This window comes from Acipenser ruthenus, chromosome 26 (genome assembly GCF_902713425.1).
Source record: "Acipenser ruthenus chromosome 26, fAciRut3.2 maternal haplotype, whole genome shotgun sequence".
Lineage (NCBI taxonomy): Eukaryota > Metazoa > Chordata > Actinopteri > Acipenseriformes > Acipenseridae > Acipenser > Acipenser ruthenus.
The window spans coordinates 3,717,504-3,730,343 of NC_081214.1; the positions used below are offsets into that span (position 1 = coordinate 3,717,504).

Consider the following 12,840-nt stretch of genomic DNA (forward strand, 5'->3'; position numbering starts at 1 on the left):
AGAAAGTTACAAATGAAATGGGCCAAAGACGAGATGCCATGTTTGCTATAGTGTTAATGTTACAAATAATATATTAGATATTGGTCAAAGCTGCATGGTGAAGACTTTTGTACCATTTAAGGTTTGGCTGTTTACTTAAGAAAAATCTAACCCAAAAGCATTGGAATGCCAGCTTTGAAAACATAAACAAAGCACTGTATCTTAGTGTAACATATATACTGTCTCCTCAAATTAAAGGTTTACAGCTGTGACCGACCTCACTTGGAAGTATAGCGTACCCTATTTGTTATGCTATTGTGAGCTGTGGGGGTTTGGTTTGCTGCAAAAACTCATACTTAAACTACAGTGCACTTTGTATGTGCATGCGCATGCACACAAATCCCTGATCAGTAATTCTAAAAATGATTCATTCCTTTAACAGATTTAAGTGCAAATAAAACATTTTGATTGCTATTTTGAACAGGAGCCCATGAGATATCTGCATTTTAATCAAGGATTTGTGTAATAGTTTTAAAGGGAGATGTATCAGTTATCAGGGTTGAGCAACATTATGACCCTAACCAGCATGATCTTGTTTAAACTGTTGTGGTGGAGATGATTTAAAATACTTTATTGCCAGGGTGGGTAATGTGATTACAAGTTGAATGGCTGTCTCATACTGGAAGTAATGGAGTGTTCCCAGTTAAAGCTGTGAAGCAACCTGGTCGGTCAGTCAGTTGACAGGGGTGGGGGGTTTGTTCTTGAAAATGCAATTGTATTAAAAACATTAATAAAAAGTATTTTACATTTGTATTCATTTATCACACTAGTGTGTGTTTTTGGCTTTTAAGACTGGATTATGGCACATGCCTCTGAAAATTCTGAAATACCCCATTGCCTCTTGGTATAGAACATTCTCTAAAGAGTAAGCTGTTAACCCAAACCCCAAAACTGTATTTATTTTTGCCGTCAAACCCCTGAGGCAAGCTGCCTCCTATTACTGTACGAACCATTTCTGTGAGACTGGTTTCCAGGGTGATTGAATTAGTGATGAAGCGATCAAGCACAAAAGGAGGGGGACGACGACACACAGCATTAAAAAAAACCAGATCATGTTCATTTTTAACTTTTTCCATCCCAGATGAGTTTATAATATTGAAAAAGAAAGAAAAAAAACCCACTTTATTTACAGATGTTTAATTATGTTGCAAACAATAATGACATCCATATAATATGACAATCTGCTGTGTGTGAACAGTGCAGGATGAAGAAAACCGAATCCCCAGGTTTATCCGCAGACAGGAAAGGAACAGGAATTACGCACAAGAGACCAAAGTCCTTTTCTCTTCCACCTGCCTGGCTATAGCCAGGTGCACTGCAGGGATGAAACCTGTAAAGGGGGAATGACAACCGAAGCCTAGGGGCTACTGTTTCCATTAATATCCTGTGAATAAAATACTGCATCCCTATAGATATATCTTGTTAAAATCTAACTAATCCAAAGGGAAATCACTTCACAGGCAAGCAGAGAGCACGTCCCTCACTCTGTTTCTAAACCGCTTCAATTTCTTACTTTTCAGGCCAGGAGTATGTACTTCCACTCTGTGAGCTAGGCCCTCCCAAGTAGAATAATGAGTCTAAACCAAAATGTTTACCAATCATCACAGACATATAAGTATTCAAATTAAAAACTGGCAGTTCAAAGACTGAGGGTCCGTGGAGACCACCGCATTACTAGCCAAATACAGTAGACCAAGGGACTAAACTGCATTTCTCAGCAGTGATTAGTTTACCCGTTTGGCTTACCATGTTTCTTCTATATAAAGGGGTTCTGTGCTGGAATGGGATAATTATACAAGTTGATAAACCGAAATTTTCTAGTACCACCGCCTCTGTGGTTTGCTTCATTTTTTTCTGCTAGACAGACCTAAAACATCTTGGACAATACTGTTCATTCCATTCTAGTACCCCAAAAATAAATATATAGCAGGAGGTCACATTGGTGGCTCTGTGAGGGACACACCAATCTGGGCTCAAATTCAGTCAATGTCCCAGCATTGTGTTAAAGGGGCACTGCTAGACAGTCCTTCAGATGAGACCGTAAGCCAAGGTCCTGTCTACAACATGGCCATTAAAATGACCCCATGACCCTATTTACCATTAGGGTTCAGCATGAGTTACATACACACAACAGGAAAAGCTGGATAATGGGTTGGTTAAGCAGTGGAATTCTTTATTATATAATTGCATTTTCATGAAAAGGCTAATTAAAATGATATCTGCGTATGCATTTTTTTTTTCACTTTTTAAATCTTCAGTCAGTGAAGACCAGAGATCTAATAAGAACAGGGATGTGCAAGTTAATCTGATTTCAGAGCCTTGCTGCTTGTTTCGCAGTTACAGATTCACAGGGGGTGAAAGGTTGGTTTGCCATTGTTTCGCTAGGTTTGGTTGGGGGTCAGGTTTTGTTTTTCTGAAAATTGCACCCCACCCCCCACCCCCGTAAAGACCAATGAATGAAAAGAAGAAAAAAAAAGTGCCAGTCGTTAAGATCGTTATAAAACCGAGTCTGAGTGGGCCTCTGGTGCTCAAGTGCAGAAAACTTCACCAAAACGTAGGGCTTTCCGCGCTCCACTCGGATACTGTGGCCAGAAACAGCCAAGTCATGAGAGCACTGTGCGCAAAGTGTTTCATGAAATTTCCACAACAAAAGGAGCTACCATGACTTGCTTCTCCACCAATAGTTTGTAGACATCCTAGTGCAGTACTATATAAAAAGTACTGGATCAATCAGCTTTTATTTATTTATTTTTTTTACATTTTTTTTTTTTTTTAAAGAAACTCCTGTTAAAATCTGTTACTCTTAACAGATTTGTTGTACAGTATCTCCTTCAGGAACAAGTGCACTTTTTTTTTATATAAATCTTTTTTTTTTCTCTCTCCAAAGGAAAGATCTTTGCACATCCCCTAACAAACAGCTGTTAAAGGGGCTTCTTGAATCCTTGTCATGCTGTATGTCTGGCTAGGCATTTCTGAACACAGCCTGGTCTGCTTGCTTTCCCTCAGTCGCACATCTTTGTCTACCAACATGAATAAAGATCACTTGTCTTCCTTCAACATAGCAACATGATTTGTGGTTTACTATACAGAACCAGCTTAAAACAGACTACATTAAACTAGGTGGAAAGAGAAGAAAATGGGTGGGTGCTGTGCAGGTTTTCTAAATAGCACCTTTCAAGTTAAATTTCAAGTGCTTTTTTCTTTAAATTCATTTTCAAAAGCCAGTGTGTATTTAAAACGTTAGTTTAACTTGGCATGTGAAAAAAGAAAAATGTAGTGCTAAAGGTAATTTGTCACTGGCTATAGCACTGTGCTATGCCAAACTGCATGTTGGGTTAACGACGTGGACACTGCTGTCCAGGACTAAGCCAAGACTACCAAAATTACTGTCTTCAGCCAGATTAAAAACTCAGTGTTTCAGAGGCAAAAGGCAAACTAATCTACCTAATGCACCACCTAGCCACTTACATTTTGATAACTTTAAAGCTTTTTTTTGTTGTAAATTACATTAAATTTTAGGATATTTAAATCCATGCTAACTTGATGAGCCAGCAGGTATCCAAGCAAAGAAAAAACTCCACCCTGCCACCACCTTTGTGGCAATTCTAGATGGTTAAACTCCTGACTCTGTAATTAAGACATGTGCCATGACAAGGGTTCAAAGTTTTATTCCCCGTAGTCTTACAACGGAACAGTTTGAAACACATTCTTAGATGCAGTCATTAATATATTATCTAGTTTCACAAGAGAATGGTAAGCACACTTCAGAAGTGATGTTACATAGCTACACATTATTCCATTAACGAGCCCCACAGACAATCAAATTTCCACGGAGGGATTATAGTTTTGTTTTTCTCAAAGAGGTCACCGATCTAGGCACCAACAGACTACGACAGTGAAAAAAAATAATAATAGGAGACAGACAGAATAATCTGACACGCAAGAACGACACTGTCATTAAAAATATCAGTTTAGTGCCCTACTTTTAATTACCCAGTCAACTTCTGCCTTTCAGGTCTGATCCGACCAGCCCATGTTCTTAAACCTATGGTACTTCTAGACAACGTTATGTAAATTTACAGTATACAATTTTGGATTCACCATGCAAGAATACTTTTTTGTGTAACATTTAATAGCTCAATCTACATCCAGAATAATTTACATAAAAGGACAATAGTTATTTAAACAGAGCTCGATGGGTAATAACCATGGTATCTGAGTGCATCCAGAGCAGTAGGAAGTAGGAGGGTGGGTTGGGATGGGGTGGGGTGGGATCCTGTCGATACAAATCAGCGGCACTCCCACACTTTTACTGTTTGATCTACGCTTCCAGTCACAACGTAAGGAGCCGTCTTGTGGAAATCTGAGAGGGAGAAGAACGGGGTAGGATGATTAGTGCCTGGATATGGGAATCCTTTCACCGAACTGACAGGATGATGCATGAGCTTTCTTTGAGGTAGCCCGGGTGGTGTCCTCATGCACAAAGAAAAATCATCATTTTGAACTCTACTGGATCCAAGGGTCAATTAACAATTGTGTCATATATCAGTAAAACTTTATTGACAACTATCTTACCATAGTAAAAAAAAAAAAAAAATTAGTAATACAAAGCCCTCAGGAGACAAGCCTTTTTTTTTCTTTCAAAGATCAACCTAGAAAACCGTAAGTGTAGCTTTCAACCATGAAGATACCCCTACAGCAGCATCAAAGACTTTCACACTTCTATAGCTTCTATCTGGAGGATCTTACTCCGTGTCTGATCTTGCTGACGTGTGTTAAGTTGGACCGCTATACAACAAAATCAATCAATACTTGAACAAAGGAATTTTCTTCTTGCAGATGGGGGGGAAAAAAAAAGTTTGGGGCAATGCTTGTGCAGGGATCTCAGGGGAGTTCTGAAGCTCGTACAGTCTTGATCATATTTACAGCTCTCGATTCTCTGAACCCAAAACTGCACAAGAGCTGTACTTTCCAAATCCCCAAAGGAGGGATTTTGTAAAGAATTTCGCTGGTGCAGTAGCTTACTAAAGTAGAAAGCATGGTGGTTTTGTCTAAGCCAAATTCGCTTTAGTGCCTCAGAATGAATAGTTTCTGGTTGTTGAGCTGAAACCCCCTGCCAAGTTTTGAATTTAACAATAACAGCCTAGGAAATGTTCTGCTCAGTAACAAGCAGAACAGTGGCCTTAGGATGATGTCACAGAAAGCCTAAATAAGAGATGCAGCCATACAAGTTTATCCAGGGCATTCTGCAGACCCAGGGACATGAACTGACAGAACAGCAAAGACACTGCTAGTGATCTGAATGGGGGGAAAAAGAAGAATTGGCTGCCAATATTGTATGGAATATACATAGCTAGTCTTGGATTTTGAATCTTCCTGCAAAAACTTTAACATTAGGGAAAATAACATAGAATGGAATTGGAGCAATCTTAGTTTTTTGCCAATTTAGGAAAATCAGCCAGATCTATTAACTAATAGACCACAAACTGCTTTAGGCCTATGTCTAGACTGAAATCCCAAAGCTGGAAGATACTATGGCTTGATAAGGTCAAATAAATAAAAAAAAAGGAGCCTAAAGCAGTACAAACCCAGAGAGGTAACAAAATGTTCGTGGGCATTGAGAGTCTTCATGCACCGCTTGTTCTTGTAATCCCAGATCCGCAAGGTCTTGTCATCAGCGCAGCTCACAATGAACTTCCCACCAGGATGCACCATGATGCCACGCACCCAGTTATCATGGCCAACCTGTGAACAAGCGAGCGAGACCACATTCAAGTCATTTGCAATTTGAACCCATTTACTTATTTCCAAGCTTACCAGTTCCTAAAGACTCACCAGTGTCATAAGGCACATGCCAATGCTGACATCCCACAGCTTGATAGTCTTGTCTCTGGATCCTGACAGCAGGAACGGTCCAGGCTTGCCACTCTTCTTAGTCTGCACAAGGAAACAGAAAGCATAGGAAAATTGTAACACTTCAAAATCACAGAATTACCACAATCAAAGCAATTGTTACAACACATGCTACAGGGAGGTATAACCCTAATTAAAATCAATCTATATGTTACAAAACAGCTGCATTAACATTACAGCCCAAAACACTAATTATATAGTCAAAAGACAGCATTACACACAGCAGGCATTCTGGGATATTCTGCTTATTTAAACATCTTCCTGATCTTTTGTTTTCAGGACAAATGGATGCAGACTAGCTGATCTGGGTCTTAACAGTATGAAGGACCTTTGAAAGACGACACATTCAGAACCTAATTTGTGATGACATATAAAACAGTGGTCTTGCTTTTGATTTAACAATTGGCAGAATATCAAGTCTAGATTGCCTACAGTATTCACGGTGGATGTAACTGGGATATAGCACAAAATGGGCGTGTGAACCTTCCTGAACAGTACAGTCTGCAGGTTAAATCTTCATTAGGGTATGCAGAGCACTACAGTGAATACATTTTCAAAATTCAGTTAACAGGTAAAAAAGTATCAGCAAAAATGTGTCTCAAAACAAAATGATTTTATATATCCCAAATACTACTTAAAAAGCTATTTCTTAGCACCATAACAAAATAAATTATCCATCCACCCTCTCCAAGCCACTCCTTTAGTGTGGAATGTCCCTACAGTATTCTTTTGTTTGTCTAAAAAGTAGTACCATCATGTACCCAGCAGAGGGCACCTGCGAGTTCCAACTTTGCACCATTTTAGAAAGGTAGCAGAATCTGCAAGGTAAAATAAAACTGATGCAAGCTTAATCACTGGGGGTGCTTCTTCACTTAAAGACTTGTACATACTAGCCCGAAAACAACAAGATTTCCTTTGCCATCGAGGAAGGAACCCCGACACTTCCCTCTATTACAATGCAAAGTTATGCAAAGAGCAACACCAGGATGTGTTCATGTTTGCTGTGTAGTAATGACAGGCTCACCTCTGATCCTGTAGCTTCAAGGATGGTGGGATAGGAGCTCTCGGGGGCCCAGGAGATGCACTCGACCACATGCTCATGTTCTCTCAGCTCGGCTTTGCACTCTTTTGTCGCCACCACCCACACTCGCACTGTCTGGTCGTTGGAGCTGCTGGCGATCAGTGTGCCGTCCTGGTTGGGTCGCACCATTCGCACCCACTCTCTATGGCCTGTGAATGTCTTCACACAGTACCTGTGTGGGGTAAGCAAGGGAGTATCATCAAAAACTACAGAGGCATGCCACAGCACCTTCCATGTACGAGCATCACAGCATGATTCAAGAGCTACTACTGAATCGGAAGGGCAGCCTGAATTCTGAGGCACTCTTATGTTAGGTAAGGTGTTCAGATAAGGAGGCACAAGTGAAAAGTCCTAAGCAGAGACATTCACTATAAAATCGACTGAAAAGAACTACTGCCTATTTAGACAGAGATGTAGGACGACTTGACTATATTAGTAAATGTTCCTCTTCCATAGTTTAAACCCAGTTTAAATTGATCAAATAAAGCTTGTTTATCCGTTTGTGAAAAATAAGCCCTTTTAGGCAGAAAAAAAAAAGAAATTAATACTGGAAAAGGGAGGGTTCCTGCATACTACATGTCTGGTGTTAATCCAAACATGGAGAGTCAAGCATGTGTGAAAAGACACTTGCACTGCAGAGGAAATGTAGATCATTGTCATTCATTTGTTTTATAAAATGCTTTTTTAAAAAAAAAAAAAAAAAAAAAAAAGGTTTACTGAACATAGAACAATCACATCGTTACTAACTGGAGCAAACAAATGAAAAGGTGCAATTTAAAGGAACTAGACACCATAGTGTTTAAAAGGTGACTATTTCCAAAAATACACCTCAAAATGGAGAAGTCATACTCCTCTAGACCCAGCTATCAATCTGCATCCTAGTAGTACTGTACTTACCATTCAAAACTGGATCGTGATTGTTCTGTTTCGCTACTACATCAAACAGTGTATTTTATACAAATTCCAGTATCACTACTCACCCAGTCGCCACTTCCCACATTTTAATGGTTTTATCCCTAGAGGCAGACACTATATGATCTCCATTAGGCATTATAGCTACAGATGAAACATTGTGGTCATGTCCTAAAGGGAAGAGACAGTTCAGAGAAAGTGTTACTAAACTTGCTTTGCCAATTGCATGTCATTGTAAAAATTGCTGTAAAAATAACCAACTCGTGGTTGACTTAAAATTGCCATTAACAAATCAAATTATGTAATGCACGTGAAATAGAACAAAGAGGTTTTAAACAAATTAGCTTATAATAGCAGTCTCTTTGTTACATAGAAAAAAGCCAATTACACAGCATACAGCCTTTAAGCAGCTAAATAGAGGATACAACTGTAAGCAGCCTATACAAAGCAGGCTTAAATATGAACAGAACCAAACAGCAAATGCTATCTGGTGCTACACAAATCTCATAATCCGCTGCCAAATGAGCCAACCCATAGGGAGTACAGTTATCAGTCTTCATAGAGGAAATGTATCATGGTGAACGCTGGTGTTCTGCAGCATGACAAGAGAAAACGGGCACAGCTGAGCAATCTGCTACTTCAAATGGATCCCCAAGCTATTTATTTCCACACTCTGTACATATTCTCTGACAACTGTGACAACTGTGGATGTTGTCAAATATCAAGTTATTTGAAGGGTATAAAGCTGATATTAAATTTTTAAAAAAATCTATTTAGTTATAGAATTGTTTTGCTTTTAGTTCATTTCTAAGGACACACTGTTTTTTGAAGCGAGATGCATAAACATTTATAGAATCATTAAGGTGGTGAAAGCAGGGGAGACGACAGACTTTTGCTGAAGGGTACCAAGTCTGTATTCACTAAAAGCCTAGCTGGCACCTCACACAAAAATACTTTCTGATCCTACAGCCTCAAGGCACCAATATATTTACATAGCAATAATTCTTCCGGGGGTCATGAACTCCAGCTGTTCCAATATGTGGCACATTCTCAGAAAATCTGACTCTCGATTAGCCAGAATGCATAGGGGGTCCACAGGTTTAAGTCTGAAATATGAGACCAGACTGCTTTGCAAGAATGTGGAACGGGGCTGTGTAGGAATTTACTAAAGTGTCTAGCCAGAAGTAGTTTTAATAAGTAGATTGCTCTAAAACAAGATGGAATGGGCATAGGATCTTGAAAATATCCAAAATTACTATTATTTATTTCTTAACAGACGCCCTTATCCAGGGCGACTTACAATTGTTACAAGATCTCACGTTATTTTTACATACAATTACATTATTTTTAACATGTTTTTACATACAATTACCCATTTATACAGTTGGGTTTTTACTGGAGCAATCTAGGTAAAGTACCTCTCTCAAGGGTACAGCAGCAGTGTCCCCCACCTGGGATTGAACCCACGACCCTCCGGTCAAGAGTCCAGAGCCCAAACCACTACTCCACACTGCTGCCCTTATCATAATTAGTCAACCTATACACTTGGAAATATCCCCCTGCAATTCTCCACCCCTTTCTCACCATGCATGGTTCTGATGCATTCGAATCCTTGGAAATCCCATAGCTTAATGGTCATATCAGCAGAACAGGATGCCAGCAGCTTGCCGGTCTGGTCGAAGGAGATGTCCTGTACCGAGTCTGTGTGCCCCTTCAGTGTGCGCTCGAAGTCTCCAGTCTCATAATCCCACACCTGCCAGTTGAGAGAGAAGCAGATACACTGAGAGAGAGCCCTGCGCTGCCCACTTCCCTTCCATTTGCACTCAGCAGGCCAGTCTGCCGCCTCTATGAATAATTAATCAGTCAAACACAGGCACAGCTTGCAAAGGCAAGCTTGGACTGGAAATCTCTTCTAGCTGTGGCAGCTCAAACCCAAAAACATTAAAAAAAAGCACCTTTATTTTGTGTGCTCCATTAACCCAGTGAAGTAGAAAACCTATTTAATGCTGATGTTCTGTTTAAAATTAAAAAAAAATTCTAATAGAAGAAAATATCAAAAACGCCATCTGTTATGAAGATAGAAAAGCATTGCTTAACACGTCAAGATGTTGGCCTTTCACTGTTCTATTTTGAAGGCTGATCAATATGGTCAGTTTATATGCGGACCATGTGACCAAAAGGTTAGCCTTCACTGGATCAGGCCCATACTTCCAGCAGTGAGCAGCTATGCCTTATCACACCATGAGTGCAGACAGGGGGGGTAGTCAAGTGAGCACAGCAACAGACAGACATCATAGTCCATTTTATTTTCTAAAAGAGCCTCCGAGTGATACGGTGGGCAGACAATAGACAGAAACCAAGATCGAAAGATTGAGGGTTACAAAATAAAACAGAACACTGCATATAATATTCCTCACCCAGCCAATCTGCATCGAATGCTGCCTTCATGCAATATTCATGGAGGAAAAGTGTTGGAATCATGGGTAGGCTTATTTATTTAGCAGTAGGAAGGAAATACTCTGTCAATGCATGATTTTTGCTTTTAGTTGGCTTTAAGGGGTTAAGATAAAACATAATAAAATAAAATTAAATAAATAAATAAATAAATAAATAAATAAATACACATTTATGCCAGCTTGGCCTGCATTAGAAGCTCTGTGGTGGTCTGCACTCATGCAGAAGATAAAATGAGTCGCTAAGCAAATTCTTGGGAAGGTGGAGGGCCCTTGTGGGACTAGTGCCAAGTGGAAGGGTACATGCTTTTCCGACTCCATGAATAAATCTGTCACACAAACATTCAGTCAGAATTGGGACACTGCAGTAGGAAAAAAAAATCATTAAAAACTATGTGCTGGCTCTGCCAGCCAAAACTCGGCTCCAAAAAACAAGGCTTTATTCACAGCAAAACCTGCCACATCGGAGGCAGATACAGTGGTGATTCTGATCTGGAGTCAGAGACTGCAGCTAATAAGTTCAGGCAAACCTCTTGGGGCTCCACCCTCTACACAAAACCTTGCGCAGTAAGCAGTACTGAAACCCCAGCTGTGGTTACTGATCCAGTGGCTCACTGTGGGAGCTCAGTGACACAGCATAATGGGAAGCCTAGAGTGGAGAGAACAAACAAATAAAAAATAAAAAGAGACAGCCAACTGAAAAATGAATCCAAGTATTTCAGTGAGGCTTATGGCAGGTGCCTCTGGAAATTGGTCCATAAAATGCCAGGGTGATTGACAGGGCAAACATGCTCATTTCAAAATCTCTACACAATAAAGAGAGGGAATGACTGTTCTTCAAGCTTTTGACCAATCATCTTGCCTTTTTATGCTGCACTGAGCCATGTGCTGGTATATGTACAAACTAGTAAGAATCCTACCCCTAAAGTCCCTGCAAAAGACCTGGACACTACAGCACTCCCACATATACCACACTGCCTAGCAGTGCCAATTGCTGTAATAGATGGCAACTGCTGAAGGATCTCCCGATACAATGAACTGACAGGACAAGTGTGACGGGCTAATGCATTGCGACACCCTGGCAAACACAAGGCTAGGTCTCAAATTCTACACTGAATCAGATCAGACACCTACCTTTATTGTAGCATCCTCGGAGGCAGAGACCATAACACTGAAAACAGGGTGGAAAATGACCCGGGTGACAGGACTCCTGTGGCCGCTCAGGGCGTATCTCTCTGGGGGACGGGGGATCCATTCTTTGGGGTCACGCTTCTGACCCAGAGGTCCTCCTAAAGTAATCTCCTCTTTTGCTTCATTTAGCTTTGATTCTAGTTCCATCACCTGAAAACACAAAGATATGCATCAGAACAATTAACAACCAACAAACAAACTGCTGAAATAAGGTAGCACTACGCTAATGATAAATGAATTAAAGTCACCAACCTTCTTTTGTAATCTGATAACTGAAGTCCATTTCTTTTCCAAAAGGCCAGCATACTTCTTGTCTAATTCTTCATTCTAGCAACAAAAGAAAAAAATAGATGTTCGCAACATAAACCCACTGCCGATAACTGTGACCTATATCAATTGTAGAGAAGGGCCCTTGAGCAATAAAGAAGCATCATATGAATGTCCAAGAGACTGTAGAGATTTTGTTATTATTCCCCTCACACAGGGTAATCTTTTACAGTAAGATTACATTTTCTGAAACATTATACTGAAGAACATTGTCTGCTGAGTGTCTGGCAGTCGTAAAGGAAACTGGTGCTGCCACAAGCCAAATTCACTGGTCTTTACCCATCATTGTTTGTTCATTTATATATTAGTGCTCATGCAAGATAAGTCACCAATGATTGCAGTGGAAAACAAATACTTTACAGTAACAGTGAGCAGATCAATTTATTTAAATGGTCATAAACAAAAATGTGGTTTACCATTAACAGGATGTCAGCCATAATATCAAAAAAGAAATAAATACACACAAAAAATAAATAAAAATAAATAGAACAAAACCCTTTATCTTTTAATCATTAAAACAGTCTGCTGCTTGAAGGACAGTAATGACCTCTACTCTGGGGCGATGGCCAATTTCATTCAAAATGCTTCTCCAACCCAGCAAGGAGACAAAAGATGTGGAAGAATGCTCAATTAACCAATACCATCTTCCCAATGCCAACTATGAAGCATTTCTGCAAATAACCATTATAATTAGTAATGAAATTGTAATTAAATAAAACAAAATACAAAAGCTAATGCAGTCTCCTCATAGACTAGAACATAGAATATACAAAAAAAAAAAAAGAAAAGCCAGCTTATCCTCTGTGCCAGCCCAGCCGTGCAGGTCTGCGAAGCCGAGAGGAAGGGCATATGGAAAAGCAATCCGACTGGCACTGTGGTGCTGCACATCCCAGTGCCAGAACTGTCTGAGGTATGCCTGCCAGG

At 39.9% G+C, this 12,840-nt stretch overlaps 1 protein-coding gene across 1 annotated transcript in view; it reads right to left on the minus strand.

Moving 5' to 3' along the window:
- Positions 1–1,160: 1,160 nt before the first annotated feature.
- Positions 1,161–12,840, minus strand: part of LOC117430298 (lissencephaly-1 homolog A) — a 31,990-nt gene continuing 20,310 nt past the window's right edge. Inside the window, exons 4-11 of the mRNA XM_059001031.1 lie at positions 11,842–11,916; positions 11,533–11,739; positions 9,530–9,698; positions 8,014–8,116; positions 6,977–7,205; positions 5,875–5,976; positions 5,628–5,784; positions 1,161–4,402 (exon numbers count right to left, since the gene is read on the minus strand). Coding sequence (XP_058857014.1) covers positions 4,329–4,402; positions 5,628–5,784; positions 5,875–5,976; positions 6,977–7,205; positions 8,014–8,116; positions 9,530–9,698; positions 11,533–11,739; positions 11,842–11,916 — 1,116 coding nt within the window. The 3' untranslated portion in view covers positions 1,161–4,328. The remainder of the gene's footprint in view (positions 4,403–5,627; positions 5,785–5,874; positions 5,977–6,976; positions 7,206–8,013; positions 8,117–9,529; positions 9,699–11,532; positions 11,740–11,841; positions 11,917–12,840) is intronic.